This window comes from Pelophylax lessonae (assembly GCF_965119305.1).
Source record: "Pelophylax lessonae genome assembly, chromosome: 2".
NCBI lineage: Eukaryota > Metazoa > Chordata > Amphibia > Anura > Ranidae > Pelophylax > Pelophylax lessonae.
Window position 1 is genome coordinate 640,557,510 of NC_138769.1, and position 26,965 is coordinate 640,584,474.

Here is a 26,965-nt window from a genome sequence, read left to right on the forward strand (position 1 = left end):
TATGTTAAGAGCAACGCTGATTTACACGTTTTGTTTTGCCCATCAGCGTGCCCCCTAACATAAAATGTGCCCATCAGCGTGACCCTTATTTTATGTTAAGGGTCACGCTGATGGGCAAATGTTATGCTAAGGGACTTGCTGATGGGCATATTTTATGTTAGGGGTCACGCTGATGGGCAAATGTTATGCTAAGGGGCTCGCTGATGGGCATATTTTATGTTAGGGGTCACGCTGGTGGGCACATTTAGTTCTGCCCATCAGAGTGCCCTAACATAAAATGTGCCCATCAGCTTGCCCCTTATTTAATGTTAAGGGTCACGCTGATGGGAATATTTTATGTTAAGGGTCATGCTGATGTGCATATTTATGCTGTGGTACACACTGATGGGCATATTTTATGTTAAGGGGCACTCTGATGGACATATTTATGCTATGGGGCACACAGATGGGCATATTTTATGTTAACGGGCACTCTAATGGGCATATTTTAGGTTAAGAGCAACGCTGATTTACACGTTTTGTTTTGCCCAACAGCGTGCCCGCTAACATAAAATGTGCCCATCAGAGTGCCCCATAACATAATATGTGCCCATCAGCGTGCCCTTTATTTCATGTTAAGGGTCACGCTGGTGGACACATTTTGTTCTGCCCATCAGAGTGCCCCTAACATAAAATGTGCCCATCAGCTTGCCCCTTATTTTATGTTAAGGGTCACGCTGATGGGCATATTTTATGTTAAGGGGCACTCTGATGGACATATTTATGCTATGGGGCACACAGATGGGCATATTTTATGTTAACGGGCACTCTAATGGGCATATTTTATGTTAAGAGCAACGCTGATGGACACGTTTTGTTTTGCCCATTATCAGCGTGCCCCTTAACCACTTGCCTACCGGGTACTTACACCCCCTTCCTGCCCAGGCCAATTTTCAGCTTTCAGCGCTCTCACGCTTTGAATGACAATTGCGCGGTCATACTACACTGTACCTATATGAAATTTTTATCATTTTTTTTCACACAAATAGAGCTTTCTTTTGGTGGTATTTAATCATCTCTGGGTTTTTTATTTCTTACAAAAAAAAAAGAAAAACAGACAGAAAATTTTGATAAAATAAAAGTTTTTCTTATTTTCTGCGAGTACATTTTGAAAATAAATATTTCTCCTTCACTGATGTGCGCTGATGAGGCGGCACTGATAGGCTGCACTGATGGGCACTGATGAGGTGGCACTTATGGGCACTGATGAGGTGGCACTGATAGGCGGCACTGATGAGCACTGATAGGTGGCACTGCTGGGCACTGAGGCGGCACTGAGAGGCGGCACTGCTGGACACTGATGGGTGGCACTGACGGGCGGCACTGATGAGCACTGATGGGCGGCACTGATGAACACTGATGGGCAGCACCATCAGTGCCCACACTCAGTGCCCATAGTGCTGCTAATCAGTGCCCATCAGTGTCTAGATGAGCAGGCACTGATGGGCACTGACTGGCAGCACTATGGGCACTGGTTGTGGGCACTGATGGCAGGCACTGTGGGCACTGATGGTGGGCACTTGTGTTATTTTATTTACCTCTTTTGTAATCAGGGCACTGTCGATCAGTGCCCTGATTACATTTTTCTTTGTCCCCTTACCGGTGATCGGCTCTGCTCCTTCCTCACACGCAGTCTCTGTGTGAGGAAGGAGAGCTGGCGATGAGAGATGATCTCATATGTTTACATATGAGATCATCTCTCATTGCATGGTCCGATCACTTGGTAAATGGCCGCTGTGATTGGCCATTTACCACGATCTGTGATTGGCTGTGTCCAAGGGACACGGCCGACAGATTTTCCCCCGATGCACGCTCGCGGGAGCGCGCGGGGAGCCTGTTACTGGGAGGCCGTCTAAAGACGGCCTCCCGGAAATTCGAGTCCACGCTGCAGCCGTACTTCGGCTATAGCGCGGACCGGAAGCGGTTAACATAAAATGTCAATGTGCATAACTATTCACCCCCCTAAAGGCAATACTTTGTAGAGGCTCCTTTTGTGGCAATCACAGCTCCAAGTCGCTTTGGATAAGTCTCTATGAGCTTGCCACATCTTACCACTGGGATTTTTGCCCATTCCTCCTTGCAAAACTGCTCCAGCTCCTTCAAGTTGGATGGTTTGCGCTTGTGAACAGCGATCTAAGTCTGACCACAGATTTTCTATTGGACTGAGATCTGGGCTTTGACTAGGCAATTCCAACACATTTACATGTTTCCCCTTAAACCACTCAAGTGTTGCTTTAGCAGTGTGTTTGGGGTCATTGTCCTGCTGGAAGGTGAACATCCGACCTAGCCTCAAATCACGCACAGAGTGGTACAGGTTTTGCTCAAGAATATCCCTGTATTTAGCACCTATAAAGAAGGAACTGGGGTATTGGGACTTTGAATGAGGCATGAAATAAAGAAAAAAGGATTTATTTTGGAGACATGCAATTTATACAGTTCATATGTTTATGGACAATTATTGAAACAGTATACAATTCATATTAGGAATATAAATACAATAAAATAGGATCTCAAATGGGATCTCTAAAATTAAATTTCAATATAGAAACACTGTATATATCAATTCATACATGATCACGATAAAAGGATAATTTGTTTTATAGCATCCGAGTTATAATGTAGACTCGACGCGTTTCTTGGACCTCCGTCCATTCATCAGGAGTATTGGATACATATAAAGTGTCTGAGGAAGAAAAGGGGGATTTAAACATTTTTGCACCAGAACATGTGAATGTAAAAGATGTATCAATCTCAAAATCTGTAAACACAATTTTTTACCTTAGACATCTAAAGGTCAATTTTGACACAAGAGAAATAAAACCCAACCTCGGAGGGAAAATGGCGGCATCAGAAGCATGGTCTCCCCCGGGGCTGAGGTGCAGAGAAAGCCAGTCACGACCGGGGATGATGGAAATACAGTCCGGGCAGAAAGTACAGACCTCCTATGTTAGGTGATGATAATGACAATTGGGGTATCTTTGGATCGGTATTAATCTAAACAAGCATACATAAATATTGTGAATAGATCACATAGACTATCTATACATTGGCATGTTACTGAGAACAAATAGACCGATCCAAGGAGAAAAACCCAGGAGCTATAGGTTGAGAATTTCAATCGAGAGGTGAATCTCATTGTAACCTTTCGATTGATTTGCTCAATCTATATCTCATGGGGGCCTCTCCTTGGATCGGTCTATTTGTCTTCATTAACATTTCCATGTATAGTTAGTCTATTTGACTCCATTTATAATATTTATGTATGCTTGTTTAGATCAAAACCGATCCATGGATACCCCATTGTCATTACCATCATTCTATCTTTGAGGTCTGCACTTTCCGCCCGGACTGTTAGTTTCATCATTTGAACTCCAGTTCAAGCACCTTGATGCACTAGCTCTCCTACTGGTCTTTTGGTTCCTTCCCATTTTTTAATTTTTAGTCTTTTCTTCTCTAATTTTTACTGTCACCTCTCGATTGAAATTCTCAACCTATATCTCCTGGGTTTTTCTCCTTGGATCGGTCTATTTGTTCTCAGTAACATGCCAATGTATAGATAGTCTATGTGATCTATTCACAATATTTATGTATGCTTGTTTAGATTAATACCGATCCAAAGATACCCCAATTGTCATTATCATCACCTAACATAGGAGGTCTGTACTTTCTGCCCGGACTGTATTTCCATCATCCCCTGTCGTGACTGGCTTTCTCTGCACCTCAGCCCCGGGGGAGACCATGCTTCTGATGCCGCCATTTTCCCTCCGAGGTTGGGTTTTATTTCTCTTGTGTCAAAATTGACCTTGAGATGTCTAAGGTAAAAAATTGTGTTTACAGATTTTGAGATTGATACATCTTTTACATTCACATGTTCTGGTGCAAAAATGTTTAAATCCCCCTTTTCTTCCTCAGACACTTTATATGTATCCAATACTCCTGATGAATGGACAGAGTCCAAGAAACGCGTCGTCTACATTATAACTCGGATGCTATAAAACAAATTATCCTTTTATTCTGATCATGTATGAATTGATATATACAGTGTTTCTATATTGAAATTTAATTTTAGAGATCCGATTTGAGATCCTATTTTATTGTATTTATATTCCTAATATGAATTGTATACTGTTTCAATAATTGTCCATAAACATATGAACTGTATAAATTGCATGTCTCCAAAATAAATCCTTTTTTCTTTATTTCATGCCTCATTCAAAGTCCCAATACCCCAGTTCCTTCTTTATATATTCTACAGGGATGGAGGCTTTTCAACTATATTCTTTGTGGCAGATCATTACTTTGTTTATCTTCTGTATTTAGCACCATTCATCTTTCCCTCAACTCTGACCAGTTTCCCAGTCCCGGCTGCTGAAAAACATCCCCACAGCATGATGCTGCCACCCCCATGTTTCACTGTGGGAATGGTGTTCATTGGGTGATGTGTTGGGTTTGCGACAGACATAGCATTTTCTTTGATGGCTGAAAGAACCAGACCAGAGCACCTTCCTCCATACATTTTTGGAGTCTCCCACATGCCTTTTCGCAAACTCAAAATGTACCATTTTGTTTTTTGCTGAAAGTAATGGCTTTCTTCTGGCCACTCTGCCTTAAAGCTCAACTCTAAGGAGCGTACGGCTTATTGTCGTTTTATGTACAGATACTCCAGTCTCTGCTGTGGAACTCTGCAGCTCCTCCAGGGTTACCTTAGGTCTCCGTGCCGCCTCTCTGATTAATGCCCACCTTGCCCGCTCCGTTAGTTTTGTTGGGCAGTCATCTCTTGGCAGGTTTCCTGTTGTGCCATGTTCTTTCCCTTTTGGTTATGATAGATTTGATGGTGCTTCTGTACTTGTACTTCTTAACAACATTGTCCCTTACTTGTTTGGAGAGTCCCTTGGTCTTCATGGCAGTGTTTGGTTATTGGTGCCTCTTGCTTAGGTGTTGCAGCCTGGGCCTTTCAAAAAAGGTGTGTATATGTAATAACAGATCATGTGACACTTAGATTGCACACAGGTGGACACCATTTTACTAATCATGTGACTTCTGAAGGTAATTACGAAAGAATTGAAATTGGGTGACTGACAAAGTTGCACCTAAAGCCAACCAAAACCACCACATCCCTGGTATAAATATGAAGAACAGATGCGGTATTCAATGGACTGGGACACCAGCCATGAAACCACCAAAATATGGGACTTTAAAGGTGTATGGTAATGACACAGACAGAGCAAATAAAGATGAATTAAAATTGAACTTTAATATTTAACATAGTAGATTAAAAAAGATACAGTAATTGTACCCAAACATTGTTGGTCAAATACATAAGACAGACATTACAGTAGATATACAGATGAATACTACGTTCATTAGAAGCCGAGAAGATGCAGGGGGTCACCGAGGTCCTACGTGTTTCGCCATTTCATTGGCTTCATCAGGGACTAAGTGACTTGTGACCTCTCGCAGTCAGCTTGGACTCTGTTCAACAGCATCCAAAACACTGTTCAGACTCTTAAACCTCTAGAAGTTAGCACTGGAACTAACTTGTCACATGGACTATCTGGGTCCACTCCTAGATATTGCTCAGTGCAGGGGTTTCTTTCAACAGGAAAAAAACTCCTTAACTTATGCCCCCAAGTTCAGTTTCGGCAGTCCAGAAGCCGTTTAACCCTCCATTTTTGCATGAGGCTTTTGGGTTTGATGGTGGCCTCTATTGAGGCAGTCCCATATACCCAATTCTGATCCAGACTGTTGCAATATTAGGGACCCATTTAGGCCAATTTATTGAATGAATAAGAAAACAAGTTTCTCTTACGTCCTCCGACAGTCGCCGCCTCTTCATATTCGTCACTAATGGGGTTATTGACCTTTGCTCCGTAGGAGTAGCTAGGCAACAGAATATATTAATATCAAAGCTTTTAACATATCCCACCCCCAGGGGGTGCTCCCCTCAGTCAATACCTCCCTGCTTCCTGCATACCAACTCAGTTTCATATGCCTAGCTCAGGAGTATGCAGGCTGTTCCTGTGCTGGGGCTCTTAGACTCAGCTACTTTTCTCTTTTTTGATTTTATTTGAAGTTTTTTCTCTTTCTTTTACTTAGCTGTTTATTTTCAGCGTTAGTTAGTTTCTTCTGATGAAGATGATCGTGCGGCGCTGGGTCTCAGTCTGGCCACCCTGGATCCCAGGGCTCAGGGCCAGGGGCTTCCCAGCCTGCCATCGAGCGTTCAGCTTACGTTTTGCCCTGGCACATTGAACGACCCATCCCTGTTCGCTGCAGGGGTGCTATCGGTGAGGTGGCTACCTCACTGGACGCCATTGCGGTTTCGCACCGCAACTCCACTGCGTCATGCTTGCGACACTCCCTGTCCTCAGTACTGCGGTTTGGTCGCTGGAGCAGGCTCCCCCACGCCATCCGGACTGGTAAGTGTAACTCTATGTGGGGACCTGTCTATTTGGGTGTCAGTCTGGGACTGTGTGACCCTGCATGTCTGTGTGGCTGCTGTGCTTCCCTGTCAGTTCCTGTGTGAACTTGCTGCCTGTGTGTGGGCTGTGAAGGGGGGGGCTCTCCCGCTCTGCTGGGTGTCATATGAAGCAGTCAGATTTTAGACGTGCTGTGCGGCGATCCGCCATTTTTTTGGGGCAAAATTATGGTGGCAGGTCCTGTGAGGTACTGCACAGCGTTTTTTGGCGCCAAACGCCGCCATTTTGAGCGGCGATCGATCAGGCCACATGTCAGCGCCATGTTCTATTTGCCCAGGGTTTTCCTCAGCCGAGCGGCCATGTTTGTGTAGCCTTGCATAGGCTTCATAGGGGCGGTCAGTCTTGCATCACTTCCTTTTGCTCTGGGACAGCGATCGGTGCAGCAGCCTGTGTGATCTCTCCAGGTTTTTATATTTCCTTCTTTCCTGTATACCTTGCCCAGTTTCTTGTCCCTGTGGGGGTCAGTGTATTCAGTGGGTAGGGTGGGCTCTGCGATCTTAAAGGGGCAGTACCCTTTATTACTTATTTGGCTGGGGCATGGATTCTCAGGATTGCAAGTTTCCTCCCACCTTGGTGGGGGGCCAAGGGGCTGCTGCTTCCCCCGAGGGGGCTGATCTGGCCACTATTGTGGCAAACTTAGCTGCTCAAGTGCAGATGCTGGTGGATGATCGATCCACTAAACGGCCCAGGGTGTCTATTTCCTCTGATTCAGAGGGCGATGGGGCTGCTATGGCTGAAGTGCCCTTCTCAGGGTCTCACTCATCCCTAGACCTTGTGGGGTCTGACGGGGAGGCTGAGGTAGAAGAGGTTGATAATTCTCCCCCTGGCTCGTCTGAAGAGCTTGCACTCATGGATGAGTTGGTTGCTTCTATCAAACAAACGCTGCATTTGCAGGATGAACCATGTCCTCCTGCTTTGATGTCCTCTTATGGGACGCAGCGGAAACGCAAAACATCGCAGGTTTTTCCTTGCTCTACGGAATTTCAGCGCGCGGTTGATGAGCAATGGCGCAATTTAAAGAAGCCTTTTGCTTTACCGAGTAGGTTCAAACTGCGTAATCCCTTTACACCAGCTACTGATGAGCGTTGGTGTGTGCCGCCTCAGGTGGATCACGCGGTGGCGATTTTGAATAAATCTACTGCGATCCCTGCTGAGGATACCCTGGTGTTCCGGGACCCGACGGACAGGAGGTTGGAATCTCTGGCCCGTCATGCTTATACGGTTGCTGGCTCTATGCTGAAGCCTATTTTTGCTTCCATTATGGCAGCCCAGGCTATTGCGGATTGGACGCAGGTGCTCAAGTGCACTCTGGTGGCTGACTCTGCCCCGCCGACAACTTTGGCTATGGTGGATCAGATTCATCAGGGTGTCATGTATTTGTGTGATGCGGACTTGGATTTAGTCCCTTTGGCTGCGCGTCTTTCTAGTGTGGCGGTCTTGAACCGTCGCCTGATATGGCTGAAATGTTGGTCGGTTGACCAATCTTCTCGCAAGACTTTGGCTAATTTGCCCTACGCGGGATCTCGCCTTTTTGGCGAATCTTTGGATACTCTGATAAAGGGTATTTCTGGGGGTAAGAGCACTCTCTTGCCCCAATCTCACAAGAATAAGTTTGTTCGTGGTAAGAAGAATGCTTCGTTTAGGCCCTCTCAGGGGTCCTTTCGTGCCTTTCGGTCGCACTATAAGGGCGAGCCCTTCAAAGGCCAAGGCTCCCAGAAGAAGCCGTGGGCGGGTAAGCAGAAGTCCGGCCAGTCCGGATCCGCTGCCCATAATAATGCGGCCTGAAGGGGCGCCCTCACCCGTTTCTGGGGTGGGGGGACGTTTGCTCGGTTTTCTTCAACCCTGGCTGGACCGCGTTCGGGACAGGTGGGTTCAGGAAATCGTTCGATCTGGATACAAGATCGAGTTTCTCTCTCGGCCGGCGGGCAGATTTTTCCCCTCAAACCTTCAGCTGACTCCGGAGCGCTTGCAGGATCTGCACCTGGCGGTGCGGGACCTGCGGGCCCAGGGAGTGGTGGTTCCGGTGCCTCATCGGGACAGATTTCGGGTGTTCTATTCCAATCTGTTCACTGTGCCCAGAAAGGAGGGCAAGGTACGTCCGATTCTGGACTTGAAAGCTCTGAACCGCTTTGTGCGGGTTCGCAAGTTCCGCATGGAATCCCTGCGATCAGTGGTGGCTGCCCTGGTTTCGGGGGAATTCATGGCCTCCATCGACTTGAAGGATGCATACCTTCACCTTCACATTCCCATTTTCGAGGGTCACCAGAGGTACCTTCGATTTGCCATTGCGGAGGATCATTATCAATTCGTGGCGTTGCCCTTTGGTCTCGCTTCGGCTCCGCTGGTTTTCACCAAGGTGCTTGCGCCGGTTCTGGCCTTGCTGAGGGCCCAGGGCATTTCTGTCCTGGGGTATCTGGACGATATCCTGATTCGGTCCGCGACCAGTCAGGGCCTGGTGAATGACCTGTCCATCACGATGCAGCAGACTCTGCAGGAATTTGGCTGGGCAATAAATTTTCCAAAATCGGCGTTGTGTCCGTCGGTTCGTCTTCTCTACCTGGGGATGATCCTGGACTCTGTTCAAGCGAAGGTCTTCCTGCCGGAAGACAAGCTTCGGACACTTCAGTGCGAAGTCAGGTCCCTCAGGGACAATCAGTGCTCGTCCCTTCGGACGTGTATGAGGTGTCTGAGATTGATGGTTTCGGCCTTCGAGGCGATTCCCTTCGCCCAGTTTCACACACGGGAGCTTCAGGCGGAGGTCCTGGCCAAGCGGGACGGGCGTCCGCAATTTCTGGATCTGCGGCTGTCGTTGAGCCATCTCACCCGAAGGGGCCTTTTGTGGTGGCTCCAGTCCCCGGCGGTGTCGGGGGGCAAGTCCTTTCGTCCTTTGTCGTGGACGGTGATCACCACGGATGCCAGCCTGTCGGGCTGGGGTGGTGTTCTGCGCGTTCTGTCCGCCCAGGGAACTTGGTCGGAAGAGGAATCCTCCCTTCCGATCAACATTCTGGAATTGCGAGCGATAAATCTGTCTTCTGCGTTGGACGGACAGGCTTCAGGGCCGTCCAGTTCGGGTACAGACGGACAATGCCACAGCGGTGGCCTACATCAACCACCAAGGGGGCACCAGGAGTGCCCGGGCGGCTCGGGAAGTAGCAGACATTCTGTCCTGGGCCGAGACGCACGTCCCGGTGATCTCTGCAGTTCACATTCCGGGGGTGGAAAACTGGCAGGCGGATTATCTGAGCCGCCAGACCCTGGACCAGGGGGAATGGTCCCTTCACCCGGATGTCTTCCAGATGTTGTGCGCGAAGTGGGGGTCCCCAGATGTGGACCTGTTCGCGTCTTGTCTAAACAACAAGGTGGAAAGGTTCGTGGCAAGGACGCGCGATCCTCGGGCAGACGCCTCGGACGCGTTTAGTGACGCCCTGGCATCAGTATCGCCTGATGCATGCCTTTCCACCGATTCAGCTGCTGTCCAGGTTCCTTCGCAGTTTGGCCTCGGAACCGAAAACGGTGATTCTGGTGGCACCGGACTGGCCCTGCCGGTCTTGGTACGCAGACCTCGTGAATCTGGCGGTCGACGCTCCGTGGCGTCTGCCACTTCGAGAAGATCTCCTGTCTCAAGGACCGGTATTCCATCCTGCTTTACAGTCGCTGGCTTTAACAGCCTGGCTGTTGAAAGCCAGGTCCTGAAGGATAGGGGTCTTTCCCCCGAGGTCATTCCCTCTTTGATCAAGGCTAGGAAGGCCTCTTCGGGGAAGATTTACTACCGTACTTGGAAGGCTTACTTTGCCTGGTGTGAGTCCAGGGGGTATTCCCCTCGCTCGTACTCGGTGTCGAGAGTGTTGGCTTTCCTTTTAAACGGGCGTGGACCAGCGTTTGGCGTTGGCCACGATTAAGGGTCAGATTTCTGCGCTGGCCGTTCTCTTTCAACGCCCTGTGGCGTCTAACTCTTTGGTTAGCACCTTTGTTTAAGGTGTGCGACATTTGGTCCCTCCTAGGTGGGAGCCTTTACCTCCATGGGACTTGAACCTTGTTCTGTCCGTGTTGCAACGTGCTCCTTTTGAAAATATTAGGGAGATCTTGTTGTCCTTGTTGTCCAAGAAGGTTGCCTTCTTAGTGGCGATCACTTCGGCTCGCAGGGTGTCAGAGCTGGCGGCCTTGTCCTGCAAGTCTCCGTATTTGGTGATTCACTTGGATAAGGTGGTCTTGCGACCTAACCAGTCTTTTCTTCCGAAGAGGATCTCGGAATTTCACCTCAATGAGGATATTGTTCTGCCTTCGCTTTGCGCGAAGCCTAAGCATCCGAAGGAGGTGGCTTTGCATTCCTTGGATGTTGTTAGGGCGATCAGGGTTTACCTGTCATCGACAAAATCCTTTCGCAAGTCGGATTCTCTCTTTGTCCTTCCTGAGGGACCTCGGAAGGGCATGGCGGCGTCGGCTGCTACCATCGCCAAATGGATCAGACAGACCATTGTGCAAGCCTATGCTTTGAAGGGGAAGGTTCCTCCTTTTCCTGTGAAGGCGCACTCTACCAGGTCTCTGAGTACGTCTTGGGCCTATCGTCATCAGGCTTCTGTGGCCCAGGTGTGTAAGGCGGCGACTTGGTCGTCCGTTCACACTTTCTCAAAATTTTACAAGGTGGATGTTCAGGCATCGGCAGATGCTTCTTGTGGCCGCAAAGTTCTTAGTGCGGCAGTGCCTTAGGGTCCCTTGTTTGGGTCCTTGGCTGTTGGGGTGTTGTTACCCCTGGGTTACTTGTTTTTTCCTGGGTTGTTGCTCCTGTTGAGCACGTTTTTTCCTGTTGCCCAGTTGGTTCTCTTACTTTGGTAAGGTTCCTTTCTCTGATGTGGGTACTGCGTTGCTTTAGGCGCGGCTGCTTTTTTCCCCACCCCTCATGTCTACACTGCTATGGGACGTCCCCATTAGTGACGAATATGAAGAGGCGGCGACTGTCGGAGGACGTAAGAGAAAACGGAATTTTTGTAAAATCTTACCTGTAAAATTCCTTTCTCTGAGTCCTCCGACAGTCGCCGCCCCTGCCCCTCTTTTGGGGTTTGTTTATGTACTCTACTGCTATTCTACTGAAACTGAGTTGGTATGCAGGAAGCAGGGAGGTATTGACTGAGGGGACCACCCCCTGGGGGTGGGATATGTTAAAAGCTTTGATATTAATATATTCTGTTGCCTAGCTACTCCTACGGAGAAAAGGTCAATAACCCCATTAGTGACGAATATGAAGAGGCGGCGACTGTCGGAGGACTCGGAGAAAGGAATTTTACAGGTAAGATTTTACAAAAATTCAGTTTTTACTGTTTAAGGATTTTATGTTAAAACGTCAATCTTGTTTTCTGCATTAGTCGAGTATGAAATACTGAATGTTATGTAGTTTTTTATGCAGCCAATAGGTGGACCTTTTGGATTCTTCTTACATATTTTCTTGTTTATGCTTTGCTACTTTGTTAGGCTCACTGATTATTAAGTTCAATAACTCAAGCTGATATTCCCTGCAATGACTCATCTGGATAGTGCAGTTTAGTTTCTAAAGATGACCCCTATACTGTACACTCACCAGCCCACTTTATTAGGTACACCTGTTTAATTGTTTGGTAACACAAATTGCTAATCAGTCAATCGCATGGCAGCAACGAAATCCATTTAGGCATCTAGAGGCAGCGAAGACGGCTTGCTGAGGTTAAACAGAGCACCAGAATGGAGAAGAAAGGGAATTTAGGTGATTTTGAATACGGCATGGTTGTTTAGGCTAGACGGGCTGGTCAGAGTATTTTAAAAACTGCTGATCATCTGGGATTTTCAGGCACAACCATCTCTCGGGTTTACAGAGAATGGTCCAAAAAAGAGAAAATATCCAGTGAACTGCAGTTGTATGGAGCAAAATGTCTTCTTGATGTCCGAGGTCTGAGGAGAATGGGCAGACTAGTTCCAGATGATAGAAAGGTAAAAGTGACTCAAATAACCACTCGTTACAACCAGAGATGGTATTCTGCATACCTTGAACGCACAACATATCGAACCTTGAAGCAAATGGGCTACAGCAACAGAAGACCACACCAGGTGCCACTCCTGTCAGCTAAGAATAGGAAACTAAGGTTACAATTCCAACAGGCATACCAAAATTGGACAATAGTTTATAAAAATGTTGCCTGGTCTGATGAGTCTTGATTTCAGCTGCGATATTCAGATGGTAGGGTCAGAATTTGGAGTAAACGTGAAAGCAGAGATCCATTCTGCCTTGTATCAACGATTTAGGCTGGTGGTTGAATGGTGTGGGGGATATTTTTTTGGCAAACTTTGGGCCTCTTAGTACCAGTTGAGCATTGTTTAAATGCCATGGCCTACCTGAGTATTGTTGCTGACTATGTCCATCCCTTTATGACTACAGTGCACCCATCTTCTGATGCCTGCTTCCAGCATCATGTCACAAAGCTCAAATCATCTCAAACTGGTTTCTCGAACGTGAAAATGAGTTCACTGTATTCCAATGGCCTCCACAGTCACTAGATCTCAATCCAACAGAGAACCTTGGGATGTGGTGGAACGGGAGATTCACATCATGGATGTGCAGCCTACAAATCTGCAGCAACTGCATGATACTATCATGTCAATATGGACCGAAATCTCAGGAATGTTTCCAACACCTTGTTGAATCTATGCCACGAAGAATTAGGCAGTTCTGAAAGCAAAAGTGGGTCCAACCCGGTACTACCAAGGTGTACCTAATAAAGTGGCCAACGAGTGTATATCTCAATTGTTTTAAAAAAAAAAAAATGCCAAAGCCTCTTTCACAGTTAGATCGATTTGGACAACCAACTATTGGTATTTGGCAAATTTTGGTTTCCTATTTATTTGCCAAAATAAAGAATACATGGTTTGAAGATCAGCCCTTGTGCTGTTCCCAATATTCTCAAGTAGCAGGGATTTAATGTAGAACATTAGCCAAAAGAAGGGATTGAACTTGTACCTGTTTTCTGTTGCTCTGCCTTTTCCTTACTCTGTGATCGCTGGAGATAGGAAGAAAGGTTTAATAAAGATTTCTACACTTTTCTGTGCATTGTGCTGAAAATATCATCTCCCAACAGAGCTCTGTGTGACACCACAGGCGTGGATCCGAAGCTGATCTCCGTAGAATGGGTGTACAATCACTATAGGTGGATTGTATGGAAACTGGCTGCAATGGAGGTCATGTTCCCTGAACAGTTTGCAGGAAGATGTCTAACACCAGAGCGAGTCCTTTTACAGCTCAAATACAGGTCAGTATTACGTTATCTACCTATGTTTACTAGTAAATCCCTCAGAGTCCTTCAGTCCAATGACTAACCACCTGGCTACATTGTCAATGGTTGGGTTCCCTTCTTTCAAAGGCAGTGCATGGTGGACAGCTGTTTCTAGAGATAATAGGTTCCTGGAGGAAAGCATTATTTGTGTCACCCACAACAAATTTATATTCCCGCTTAAGTCATTCTTTAACCACTTAAGCCCCAGAGGATTTGGCTGCTCAAAGACCAGGCCCTATTTTGTGATTCGGCACTGCGTGATTTTAACGGACAATTGCGCGGTCGTGCGACGCTGTACCCAAATGAAATTGACGTCCTTTTTTTCCCCATAAACAGAGCTTTCTTTTGGTGGTATTTGATCACCTGTGCAATTTTTTTTTTTTTTTTTTTTTTTGCGCTATAAACAAAAAAAGTGCCAATTTTGAAAAAATATTTTTTACATTTTTTTATATGAAATTCTCAAAAAAAAATAATGTAAAAATCTAAATTTTTTAACATTTTAGGCTAATTTGTTTTCTGGTACATATTTTTGGTAAAACGCAATAAGTGTATTTTGATTGGTTTGCACAAAAGTTATTGCGTTTACTAACTATGGGAAAGATTTATGTCATTTTTATTGTGGTTTTTTTTTAACTAGTAATGGCGATCTGCTATTTTTTTTTTTTTGATGGACTGCGACATTGTGGCGGACAGATCAGACCCCTAACTGACATTTTTGACACTTTTGGGGGTACCAGTGACATTACTACAGTAATCAGTACTATACATATGCACTGTTACTGTAAAAATGACACTGGCAGGGAAGGGGTTAACTTTACTGGTGATCAAGGGGTGTTAAGTGTGTCCCTAGGGGCGTGACTCTAACTCTCAGGGGGCGTGGCTTGTGAAGTCATCACAGAGATATGCGATCCTATACAGCAGGATCACATAGCCTCTGTCATTACTTCAGTGAGAATGACAGAGGGCTGTGTTTACATCAGCCATCTGTCCTCTCTCAGCTGTGGGAGATCGCGAGTGGCCGACGGCCATCGGAGCCGCCGGTCATACGAGCTGGCTCCCCAGCTGACGAGCGGGGGCGGGAGCGATCGCCCCTTAGCTCCTCCCAGGTGAGCGCCGTACATGTACAACGCTTTGCCTGGGAGCGCCAGACTGCCGCCGTACAACTGCGGCGGGCGGTCGGCAAGCAGTTAACCACTTGCCGACCAGCCGCCACCTATATAGGTCGGTAGGTTCCCGCGAATGGCTGTACCTGTATGGCGGTTCACAGAAGCGATCCTGGGGGTGCACGCCTCCTACTCGTCAACGGGAAAGCCATTCCATGGGGCCGGCTGCCGCTATTGCCACCGGGCACCCGCAATCGCTCTCCGTGAAGGGAGAACAGCGGTCTGCTGTTGTAAACACAGCAGACCGTTGTTCTCTCAGGAATCAATGCAGAGCTCCTGTATTCCTCCTATTTAGGAACACAGGTCTCTGTATTGATTTCACAAGCCCATCCCCCCACAGTTAGCAAACACCCCCTAGGCTCACATTTAACCTTTTGATCGCCCCTGGGTTAACCCCTTCCCTGCCAGTGTCATAATTACAGTAACAGTGCATATTTTTAGCACCAATTACTGTAGTAATGTCACTGACTCCCCCCAAAAATGTCAGGGGTCTGATCTGTCCACCGCAATGTCGCAGCCCTGCTAAAAATCACTGATCGCCACCATTACTAGTAAAAAATAAATAAAAATTACATAAATCTTTACCCTAGTTTGTAGACGCGATAACTTTTGAGCAAACCAATCAAAATACGCTTATTGCGGGTTTTTTTTTACCAAAAATATGTAGCAAAATACAAATTGACCTAAAATGATAAAAATAAATTTAGTTTTTTTTTGGGAATGTTTTATATAGCAGAAAGAGAAAAATATATATATATATTTTTTGTTTTCAGAATTGCCGCTGCTTTTTTTTATTTATTGCACAAAAAAAACTGCACAGGTGATCAAAATCCATCAAAAGAAAGCTCTATTTGTGGGGAAAAAAAGAACATCTTTTTTTTTTTTTGTTGGGTAGAGCGTCGCACGACCGCGCAATTGCCCGTTAAAGTAACGCAGTACCGAATCCCAAAAAATGGCCTGGTCATTAAGGGGGAAAATCTTCTGGTCCAGAAGTGGTTAAGGAAAATAAAGAGAAAAATATTTCAAAGTATATTCCAGGTCTCACTGGGGAAGGACAAGGAGTCACTGGAAATTGGGGATTTGAGTGCGCCCAAAAAAACCAAGCTAGAATAGCTAAAAACCATGAGTTTTATTTGATAACAACAGATTAAAACACCAAACATACGTTATACGTTAAAATTGTTACATGTTTACATGTAATCATACAATACAAGTATTTGAATAAAGGGGGGGTGGGTACGGATTGACGTGTTTCGTCCACAATACGAGCTTCTTCAGGATCTGATTTCCAATATGAATAAGCCCTGTAATAAATAAACAATATACAGTAAGTATCAATTTCCAATATTTACAGATGTATTAAACAAACATTACGTATACGGGATATACAAACAGATTACAATTGGATATACCAAAGATGAGGGAAATTAAGAGAAAACAGGCAAACAAAAAAAAAAAAGGAGGGGGGGGAGAGAGAGGGAAGGAGAAGCAAGGAAGGAAGAGGAGAGAAGGAATGTGAGAACTTTAAATTAAGAAATGTATAACCATGACATTGGGCAAAGTGCCGGGCTATAGGGCTTTCCAGATCCCCCCCTTTTGCGTATCCAACATGGTCATGTATTAATTCCCATAATCGCCGTATCGTTTTGTCCACATAAAAGGCTGGACATGTGCTTTTCATTAGATATACTATGCCTACGGTTTGACATGATACAAAACCGTCTGAGAGAGAGAATTTGCTGTTGTTGGGCAGAGTTTGAGAAAATTTATTGGCTATGTATTGGCAATAGCCACATTTTCCAAAAGGGAAAGTGCCTAAAGGGAGTTTGGAACAAGGGTCATTTTTACTTCCTCTATAATAGTGAATGTCACCATATCTTTAATGGACTAATTGCGTTTGAAGGGTTATACTTGGTTTAGAGTCGGTTTTGGTTTTTCTTTTAACACTTCGTCTTCAGCTAGAATATGCAAGTGTTTTTCATAAAGACTTTTCATATCTGTTCAGATTGTACATTCAATTTTGTAATTAGTCTTGTTTTATTGGACGATAGATCTTTTTCGCCCTGAAACAGTAGCAGATCACGAGGGCTAGTTATAGCTCTATGATATACTTTAATACTTTTTTTGCTGTAACCTCTACTTAGAAACCGCTATGGCAAATCATGTGCCTCCTGTTAAAAGTTTTCCAGTTCAGAGCAATTTCTGCGAATCCTACAATATTGTCCCATTAGGAATCCCTGAATCGCATGTTTTGGATGACTACTGTGAGCATGTAGCAAAGGATTTGTAGCAGTCAGTTTCCAGTAGAGGGTAGTAGCTAGAATGTTGCCGTTGGCTGCAAATTCTTTGGTTCACACTTTCGTGAGCTGGCTGCGTTGTCCTGTCGGTTACCCTACCTGGTGGTTCACAGGGACAAAGTGGTGCTCCGTCCCTGTCAGTCGTTCCTTCCTTAGGTCGTCTCGGGTTTCCACTTGAATGAAGACATTGTGTTACCTTCCTTGTGCCCTAAGCAGAAACTTCCTAAAGAAATGGCTTTACATTCCCTGTATGTGGTTCGGACAATCAGGTTGTACCTGGCGGCCACAGTCGATTTGGAAATCGGGTTCCTTGTTTGTCCTTACGGATGGGTCTTGTAAGGGGCAGGCCAATTCTGCTGCAACCATTTCCAGATGGATCAGGCAAACGGTGGTGCAGCCAAATAGATATGAGAGCACAGAGACCGCTCTGGTGTTGAAATGTCCTCACAATCAGAAGGGTGCAGGTTAGGTCCGTAGTCCCGACAGCTGTACAATTAGAAGAAGGCAACCGCACACCAACTTGAGAGTGATAGTAGATGATAAAAACATTTTATTGAAAATCCATAAAATCCAAAACGACAAACCAGGAACAAGAGGGTAAAAAAACAGTTGATGCGTTTCACAAAACTATGTTTGCTTAGTCAAACGGTGATGCAGGCCTGTTCCATCATGGGGTCAGGTTCCTCCTTTCCCTGTTAAGGCCTATTGAGACCTGCGTGAGACCTTGAAATTGGAGGACGCAGCTGAAGCTGCAGCGGAGGCGCAGGTTCCTTCCCTTTGGCATTCACAAGCCATCCAGAGTGGAAAAGGTGTTCCCTTTCCCGTCCTATTTTGACAGAATTGTCACTAAATAGTGGGGACGATCAAAGCGATTTTGCTAGGTGATACCAATATGAGGAGTCCCTTCTTAAGAAGTGGACTGTTCCATCGGTGGTGGACCCTCCAGTTTCCAGATTAAACAAGGCAGCCATGATTCCAGTTGAAGAATCCCAAGCCTTTAAGGACCCGACTGACAGGAAAGCGGAGGCTGTGGCCCGCAATATGTACACCCTGACTGGTTTGGGACTGATGTCGATATTCACCATTATACAAAAAAATATAGTGCAGCGCTAAACTAATAAATAAAGAAAATGAATATAAAATCAATAAATTCATAAAGTAGGGATAATAAAAAATACATACAAGTCAATATAGGTGGAAGAACAATGTCCATGGAAAAAATAGACGGCAGAGTCTTAGATCATTGATCCAGATGAAGAAACACCACCGATAGAAAGGGTGATAAATAATGTAGATAAAGGGTGACCAAGATGTTCCTGCTTCACACCCAAAGTGAATATCAAAATCTGCTTACCAGAATTTAATGGGCTCCCTCAGTGGAAAGATGCCATAATTTGGCTGCACATCGGTGGTCATAAATTCCATGCATAGGGTGGGGCATACGACAGTGACGTCATCACGCAATTTCTACCCGATTGGCCGGTTCTTTGTTTGAGCCTGGAGCCCAGAGGGAAGCCCGCAGAAACGCTGCACACTTTAGATGTTCGCACACACAGTTTTTTGATGACATGCACTATTGGATCTTGTAAGTGCAATCCTTTATTTTATCAATAAAGCGTTATTTGGATACTGCACTATGGTAGCGCTTTTTGACTTTTTTTTTTGAGAGTGGATCAAGTTTTCTGAGTGAATCCAGTGTACATGGTTTAAGGGTGACCTACTTCCCTGTGCCTGATTAGAATTCTGGTAAGCAGATTTTGATACTCCCTTTGGGTGTGAAGTAGGAACATCTTGGTCACCCTTTTATCTACATCATTCATCACCCTTTCCATCGGTGGTGGTGTTTCTTCATATGGATCAATGATCTGCCGTCTATTTTTTTCCATGGACATTGTTCTTCCACTATATGTATTTTTTTATGCATATTTTATGAATTTATTGATTTTTATATTCATTGTGTTTATGTTTTACTTTAGCGCTGCACTATATTTCTCTATCGTTCATTGACGGACGCAGTCTCCCATTCTCAACAGCAGTAGGGTTATGCTGCCCCCTACAGGAGTATGACAGTAGGCAGAAAAAAGTTCTGGCTATGCCTATGGGCAGTCTCAGTGGTTATACCCTCTCTCCCTGCTAAAGGATGTCAGTTTTAATCTGCCTAGTAAGGACCTAGTTCCTTGCTGGAATCTCTGGTCCTGGCAAAAGTTTTTTTCTAGTTAGGTTTTTCACCTGTGAGATCTACAAGTAAATATGCTGTTTCTGGCCGACGGGCTGGATATATAGATCTAGTGGTCACCCCACCTGGCCAGCGAGCGCGTGCAGACCCCAGCGAGCGCTAGGTCGTGCACGACATAGTCCCACCGGACTGGGACTGGCCCTGCGAGTTAAACGTCTTGCCAGGTCGCATATGACCGGGTCTAGGCCAGAGTCGCAGCGTTCCTTTTGGCAGACAGCTTCCCACTTTCGGCGAGGGGTTCTGTCAGGAGTTGGCGCCCGCCTGTTCCTGGTATGGTGACTAAACTGTCCCCCCCCCCTCCCCCTGGCGGGCTTTGGGGTGGATGCAGCCCCTCCTTGGGACGGTCGGACCCTCACTTTCTCGGGTTCCCCTCTGTCCTGTCACGCACTCCCCCCGACCTGTCCTCCCCCCCCCCCCCCCCCCCCCACTACTGGGACTATGGGGCGATTGGAGCTACTCCTGGGGGTTGAGACCGGATGTAGGCAGACAGTGGGGGCAGGAGGGGGCGGCGTGCGCCGCCAGCGACCGGACGATCGCTCGTGCGCGGGGGGGGGGGGGATTTACCTGTTTCTCCCAGGGCCCCCTTCTTGTCCATCCCGTCGCCCCCTAGAACCGTGCTATCCAGATAGAAGACAAGTGGGTGCACAAGGTCATACGGTCTGGCTACAAGATCGAGTTTCGATCTGTCCCTCCGGTAAGGTTTTTCCCTTCCAATGTGCGACTGTCTCTGGATCACTTACAAGCTCTCTTTGGGGCGGTACAGGACCTGGTACAACAAGGAGTAATAGTTCCGGTTCCGTTCTCGGAACGTTTTCAGGGCTTTTACTCAAACCTGTTTACGGTTCCCAGGAAGGAGGACAAGGTGCGTCCAATTCTGGACCTGGAGGCACTGAATTGCTTTGTGCGAGTTCTAAAATTTAAGATGGAATCCATTCGCACGATGGTGGCCTCCCTACACCAGGGGGATTTCCTGGCCTTCATAGACATCAAAGATAAAATAAAGTAAAATAAATGCCAGTGCCTCAAAATAAAATAGCAGCTTGCAAACAGTGTGAATATACAAACACCAACATAACATGTAAAATGAGGTTGCCGCACTCAAATAATGATTTAAAGTGACAAATAATCCAAAATACTGATGTGAAAAAAGGGTGTGTATGACAATTCAATCCGTAACAACATATAAAGTCCTTTAAATAAATCCACAGATGTGTGCTGATATTCAGTGCCAATAAAATTAAAACAGACACTCCGCCACCAGTGATCCTTCACCAAGATAAGAATGTGCACTCACCAGACCGATATGCTGCCTGGTTAGGACAGCAAATGCATCTTCTCTATCGCTCATTGACAGACGTAGTCCTCGTGATTCAACACCCTCGGGTTATGCTGCCCTCTACAGGAGTAGGACTAGACAGGAAAGAAAACGTTCTGGCTACACCCTAGGGGCAGTCCCAGAGGGTATATCCTCTCACTTCCTGCTCTAGCAAATCAGTTTTTTTCTGTCTAGTTAGGAGTAAGGACCTAGATACCTTGCTGGGATCTTCGGTCCTGGCAGGATTTTTTTCTTAGAAAAGATTTTTTAGACAGCTTTTTTCTCCAGTGTTAATGTGAGATCTTCAAGCAAGAAAGCTGAACTGGGCGACGGGCTGGATGTTGAGATCCAGTGGTCACCCCAGTTCAGCCTACGAGCGCGTGCAGGCCATAGCTCCGCGCTGGGTCGGCCGCGACATAGTCCCACTGGACGATGACCCTGCGAGTTAAACGTCTCGCTGAAACGCCAAAGACCATGAGTCACGGCGCCCGTATTGGTCGACAGCCCTCCAACTTCGGTGGAGAGGGGTTCTGTCAGGAGTTGGCGCCCGCCTGGTTCCGGTACGGTTAGTAGTATGTTCCCCCATTTCCCCTGACGGGTCCTGTGGTGAACGCGGGCCCCTCTCTGTATTATAAGGATGGGTTCCCCTCTATCCTATAACATGGCACAGATCCCCCTATTTTGAGTGTGATTTTTGTGTACAAGAAGCCAGGAGGCTTGGTTTGGGAGGTGACAATCTAATTGTAAAGATGTGAAAATGATTGTAGTCAGTGGCAGTACTAGAACTTTACTGTGATAGTATAAGGTATCCTACCTGTCAGTAGCCACAGGGCGATGTCTATACATGTATACTGCATCCCAGATCATTCCTCCAGCTAGCAGATGCCTCCCGACGGCCACGGACCGCATACGGCCTGCCAGGGTCCGGTACCGCCGACCACGCTGACCACCATGAGGGTGAAGGGTTGTGAGGCCGAGATCCTTCTGCAGACATGCCGCTATTCTGTGCAGGCCGCCGCCATTGTCTGGTAGATCGCACGAGGCCACCATTTTGGTGTAGCCTCGTGTCTCCAGCATGGGGGCGGCCATGTTTGAGGTGACTCAAACACCTCATGGAGCCAGGGGGAGGCGCCGGCAGGCGTGTTAAGGGGCGGAGCCGCCTCCTTTACCCAGAAATAGGGCCAAAGACTTCCTGTCTGTAACAGGACAGCACTGAGCAAGCTGATGAAAACTTCTGTGCATCAGGGATGAGCCTTGGGGTCTCTCTCTCTCTCTCTCTGTGGGGTCCAAAAAGGCAGGTAACACTGAGGGGCGCTGTTGCGACTGGGGGACACAAAAAAAAAAAAAAGTTTTTTACTTTGTCATTTTTTGTCGCTGGCAAGTGTCTTGTATAATCATTGACCCTGCCGCATAGGTATCCCCACCTGAACCCCTCAAAGTGGCCGCAGGACCCTCCAGTACCCCACTTGTTTTTAATGCATTATCGGCAGTTTTGGAGTCATTGGTATCCCGGGTGGAGGTGGCCTGTCAGGGACGGGGGTCAAGTAGCGACCCCCGCCTACCCCTATTGTTTATCAGATACTTCAAATACAATGCAGTTGCAGGTCCCTCCTAGGGGGCTGTTGTCTCAGGTAATATCTCCTCAGCAGTGAGGAGCACGTTTCTGCCTCCGCCATAGCACAAGAGTGGTGGATGCACTAGTTGTGTCCGTCCAGGAAACCTTTAGTCTTGAGGTTACACCGGCAGAGGTAGCTGAGACTGAGATTCCTTTTTTGGTACTTGTTAGCCTACCAAAAGGGCGAAGGATTTTCCTTTACCCAAATGGGGTCGTTTTGAAACGAACTCCTGTTATTTCCAAACGCATGGCTAGGTGCTATCCGTTTGAGGAATTCCTCTTTATAGGATAGACGGTACCACCTGCTGTCTTGCCACAGACTGTTAGAATAGAAGGACCTCGTAACTAACGAGGACCTTCCTTTTCTGCTCATAAGAGTTGTTCGTTCCGCGAGGGCGGACGATAAGGCGAAACCCTCCAAAGCCCCTTTAGAGGGGTTTCAAAGGGCGCTGGTCGGCTAAACAAAGAGTCCAGCTCAGCCAAGCCTGAAGAATATAGCCTGATGCGCCCCTACCCATCTCTGGGGTGGGGGGGTTGTCTTCACCAGTTTCTGGAGGACACAGGATCGAGTTTCAATCACTTCCACTGGTGCGATTCTTCCCTTCTAACATTGAACGGTTTCAGGGGTTCTATTCGAACCTATTCACAATGCCCAGGAAAGAGGGCAAGGTGCGTCCAAATCTGGACTTGGGAAGAGATAGAGTCCATCCGTACAGTGGTGGCCTCCCTGCATCAGGGGGATTTCCTGGCGTCCATAGACATTTAGGAGGCCTATCTTTATATCCCCATCATCGCAGGACATCAGCGTTTTTTCGCTTTCCCAAAGATCATCCCTGGTTCCCACCAGGAGACTGAACTATCTGGGCCTAAGGTTGGATACATCCTGGGCAAGAGAGTTTCTCCTTGCGGAGAAACTCCAGAAGGTTCAGTCAACGATTCGGATGTTGCTGTCAGTCAATTGGCTGGGACTGATGGTGGCCTTCTTAGAGGCAGTACCGTATACCCAGTCTCATACCCGAATTCTCCTGAAGGAGATTCTTTTTTAATGGAATCAGAATTCCGATTCCCTGGACAATCGGATCCGGCTGAGCGAGTGGACCAGGAAGTCTCCGATGCTCAACCAGGGGAAGTCATTTCTTCCGATAGTATCCAGATTACCAATAGGGTATCGGAACTGAGAGCGATCAGATTTTGTCTGATTTACTGGATCGAGCAGCTCTAGAGCAGCCCGATTCGGATCCAATCGCATATGGCCTCTTCATCCAGAGGTTTTTCACTAGCTGTCCCTTCATTGGGAAATCCCGGATGTGGATCTGTTGGCACCTTGGCTCAACAGGAAGGTGCGGAGGTTTGTAGCTCGCACCGCGATCCTCTAGCGGACGCAGCAGAAACGCTAATCGTCCCGTGGGGGCAGTATCAGCTACGGCATGCCTTCCATCCTCTCAAGTTGCTGCGGGAACTTCTTCGCAGGATAGAGGTGGAGGGAATTCCAGTTATTCTGGAAATTCCGGACTGACCTCGTCGAGCCTGGTACACCGACTTGGTGAGGCTAGTCGCGGACGCTCCTTGGAGACTTCCTCTCAGGGAGGATTTGCGGTCTCAGGGACCGATCTTACATCTTGCTTTACAGTCGCTGGCTTAAGGGCCTGGCCATTGAGACCCAGGTACTGAAGGACAAGGGAGTGTCAGCTTCAGTTATTCCTACTTCCAGTTAAAGCAAGGAAAGCGACTTCGAGCACATGGAAGTCTTATATTGCGTGGTGTGAATCTCTTGGATTTCCCCCACATACCTATTCGGTGATCCGAATCTTGGTCTGTCTGCAACAAGGGGTTGAGCAGAAACTATCCTTGAGCACGATTAAAGGTCAGGTTTTCGGCGTTGGCAATCTTCTTTTTTGAAACCTTTGGCTAATCATTCCTTGGTGCGGAATTTCATCCAGGGGGTGCGACAGCTGGCTCCGCCAGTGCGCGCACCCTTACCGCCTGGGATCTTAATTTAGTGTGGTCGGTTCTTCAGAAACTTCTCTTTGAAGATATCAGGGAGATTCCCTTGCTTACATTATCCCAGAAGGTGGCCTTCTTGGTGGCCATTACTTCTGTACGCAGGGTGTCAGAACTGGCCGCATTATCCTGTCGTTCCCCAGATCTGGTGGTTCATAGGGATAAGGTGGTTCTTCTTCCGAATCCATCCTTCCTTCCTAAAGTGGTTTTCGTAAGACGGACTCACTTTTGTGATCACGGATAGCCCTTGAACGGAATTGCCTGTGTCTGCCGCGACCATATCTAGATGGATCAGTCAGACGGTGGTACAGGCTTATTCTATTAAGGGTCGGAATCCTCCGTTTCCTGTTAGGGCGCACTTCACTCGAGCGCTCAGTACTTCCTGGGCCTATCGCCATCAGGCGTCAGTGGTCCAGGTATGTAAGGCGACCACCTGGTCGTCGGTACATACCTTTACAAAATTTTATAAGATTGATGTGATGGCATCGGCGGATGCCTCATTTGGCCGCAAGGTTTTGCAGGCCGCAATTTGAGGAGACCGGTGGTCTACCTCGAGGGTTTTTTTCTGTTGAAAAATTTCTGTTGAGTCTCATCACTGAGGATGAACATGGTAAACTTCTAGTTGGCACCGGTTGGGCCTTCTAGATTGGATTTGATTTCCATTTTTCCCACCCCTCATTTGTGGTACTGCTTTGGGACGTCCCGAGGGTGTTGAATCACAGAGGACTACGTCTGTCAATGAGCGATAGAGAAAAATGGATTTTTGTAAAATCTTACCGTAAAATCCTTTTCTCTTAGCTCATTGACAGACGTAGTACCCGACCCTCTGTTTTTAAGTTGGGTTGGGTTAAATTCTCTAAACACTGCTTTGTGACATAACTGATTTGCTAGAGCAGGAAGTGAGAGGATATACCCTCTGGGACTGCCCCTAGGGTGTGGCCAGAACGTTTTCTTTCCTGTCTAGTCCTACTCCTGTAGAGGGCAGCATAACCCGAGGGTGTTGAATCACCGAGGACTACGTCTGTCAATGAGCTAAGAGAAAAAGATTTTACGGTAAGATTTTACAAAAATCTATTTTTTAATGTAGTATCAGGTCTTGTGTAAAGCCAGATATAAGGGGGTTCACACCAGAGGATATCTCCTTCAATACTCCAATAGGAAAGGTGCACAAATCAGCAGACATAGGAGAGAGAAAATCTTCTCATGGTGTAGCATTTATTTAAAATAAAGCATAACAGGCAACTCTAAAAGCTGAATAAAACTTCCAACATTGATCCATAAAATGCAGACGTCAATGAAAGCACTTGCATAAAGAGCCACCAGACTCAGAGTAGTACTGGTGACTATGGACCTCTGGCATGCAGCACTGCTCTACGGCCGTTTTACATTAATACGCTTCCTCAGGAAGGAAGGAGGGCAATGTGCGTCCAATTCTTGACCTGAAGGCACTGACTTGCCTTGTGCGAGTTCTAAAATTCATGATGGAATCCATTCGCACGGTGGTGGCCTCCCTACACCAGGGGGATTTTCTAGCCTTCATAGACATCAAAGAGGTCTACCTTCACATCTCAATATGTGCAAGACATTAACGGTTTCTGCATTTTGCCGTGGGAGATGATCACTGTCAGTTTGTGGAGTTACCCTTTGGTCTCGCCTCTGCTCCTCTGGTCTTCACAAAAGTGTTGGCTCTGGTCCTGGCTTTCTTACGCCAGCGGGGGATATCGGTCCTGGGTTACCTGGACGATCTGCTTCTCCGTGCGTAGTCTCCCACGGCACTGGTGACAAACTTAGAGATCACCATGTCAACTCTGGAGGAGTTCGGGTGGATTGTGAATCTCCTGAAGTCGTCCCTGGTTCCTTCCATGAGGCTGGACTATCTGGGCCTGACTTTGGATTCGTCCTCAGCCAGGGTGTTTCTTCCTCCGGACAAACTTCAAAAACTCCAGACTGCAATTCAGCTATTGCTGTCCAGCAAGTGGTCGTCCCTTTGGACTTGTATGAGAGTTCTGGGACTGATGGTGTCGTCCTTCGAGGTGGTACCTTACGCTCAATTTCACACGAGAATACTTCAGAAGGAAATTATTCTCAAGCTGAACAAAGATCCAAGTTCTCTTGACAATCAGATCCAGTTGAGCTAGGTGACCAGGGGGTCCCTGTTATGGTGGCTTTGGTCCCTGACGCTCAAACAAGGAAAATCCTTCCTCCCCATATATTGGACAGTGATCACCACGGATGCCAGTCTGTCTGGGTAGGGAGGTGTTCCCGGGAAGCTTTCTGCTCAGGGGTTCTGGTCTATGGAGGAATCCAGGATCAATGTCCTGGAGCTGAGAGCGATAAGGCTTTGCCTAGTCCACTGGATGGAGAACCTTCGGGGCTGTCCAGTGCGCATTCAGTCGGACATTGCCACCGCTGTGGCTTCTGTCAATCACCAAGGCGGCACCAGGAGTGTCCTTGCGGCCTTGGAAGTGGCAAGCATCCTTCGTTGGGTGGAACGCTTTGTTCCAGCTCTTTCCGCCGCTCACATTCCA

General features: G+C 47.0%; 1 protein-coding gene across 1 annotated transcript in view; it reads left to right on the forward strand.

The window, feature by feature from the left end:
• The window catches only part of BRCA2 (BRCA2 DNA repair associated), a 285,207-nt gene that overhangs the window by 205,802 nt on the left and 52,440 nt on the right, over nt 1–26,965 (forward strand). Inside the window, exon 16 of the mRNA XM_082245286.1 lies at nt 13,616–13,786. Coding sequence (XP_082101412.1) covers nt 13,616–13,786 — 171 coding nt within the window. The remainder of the gene's footprint in view (nt 1–13,615; nt 13,787–26,965) is intronic.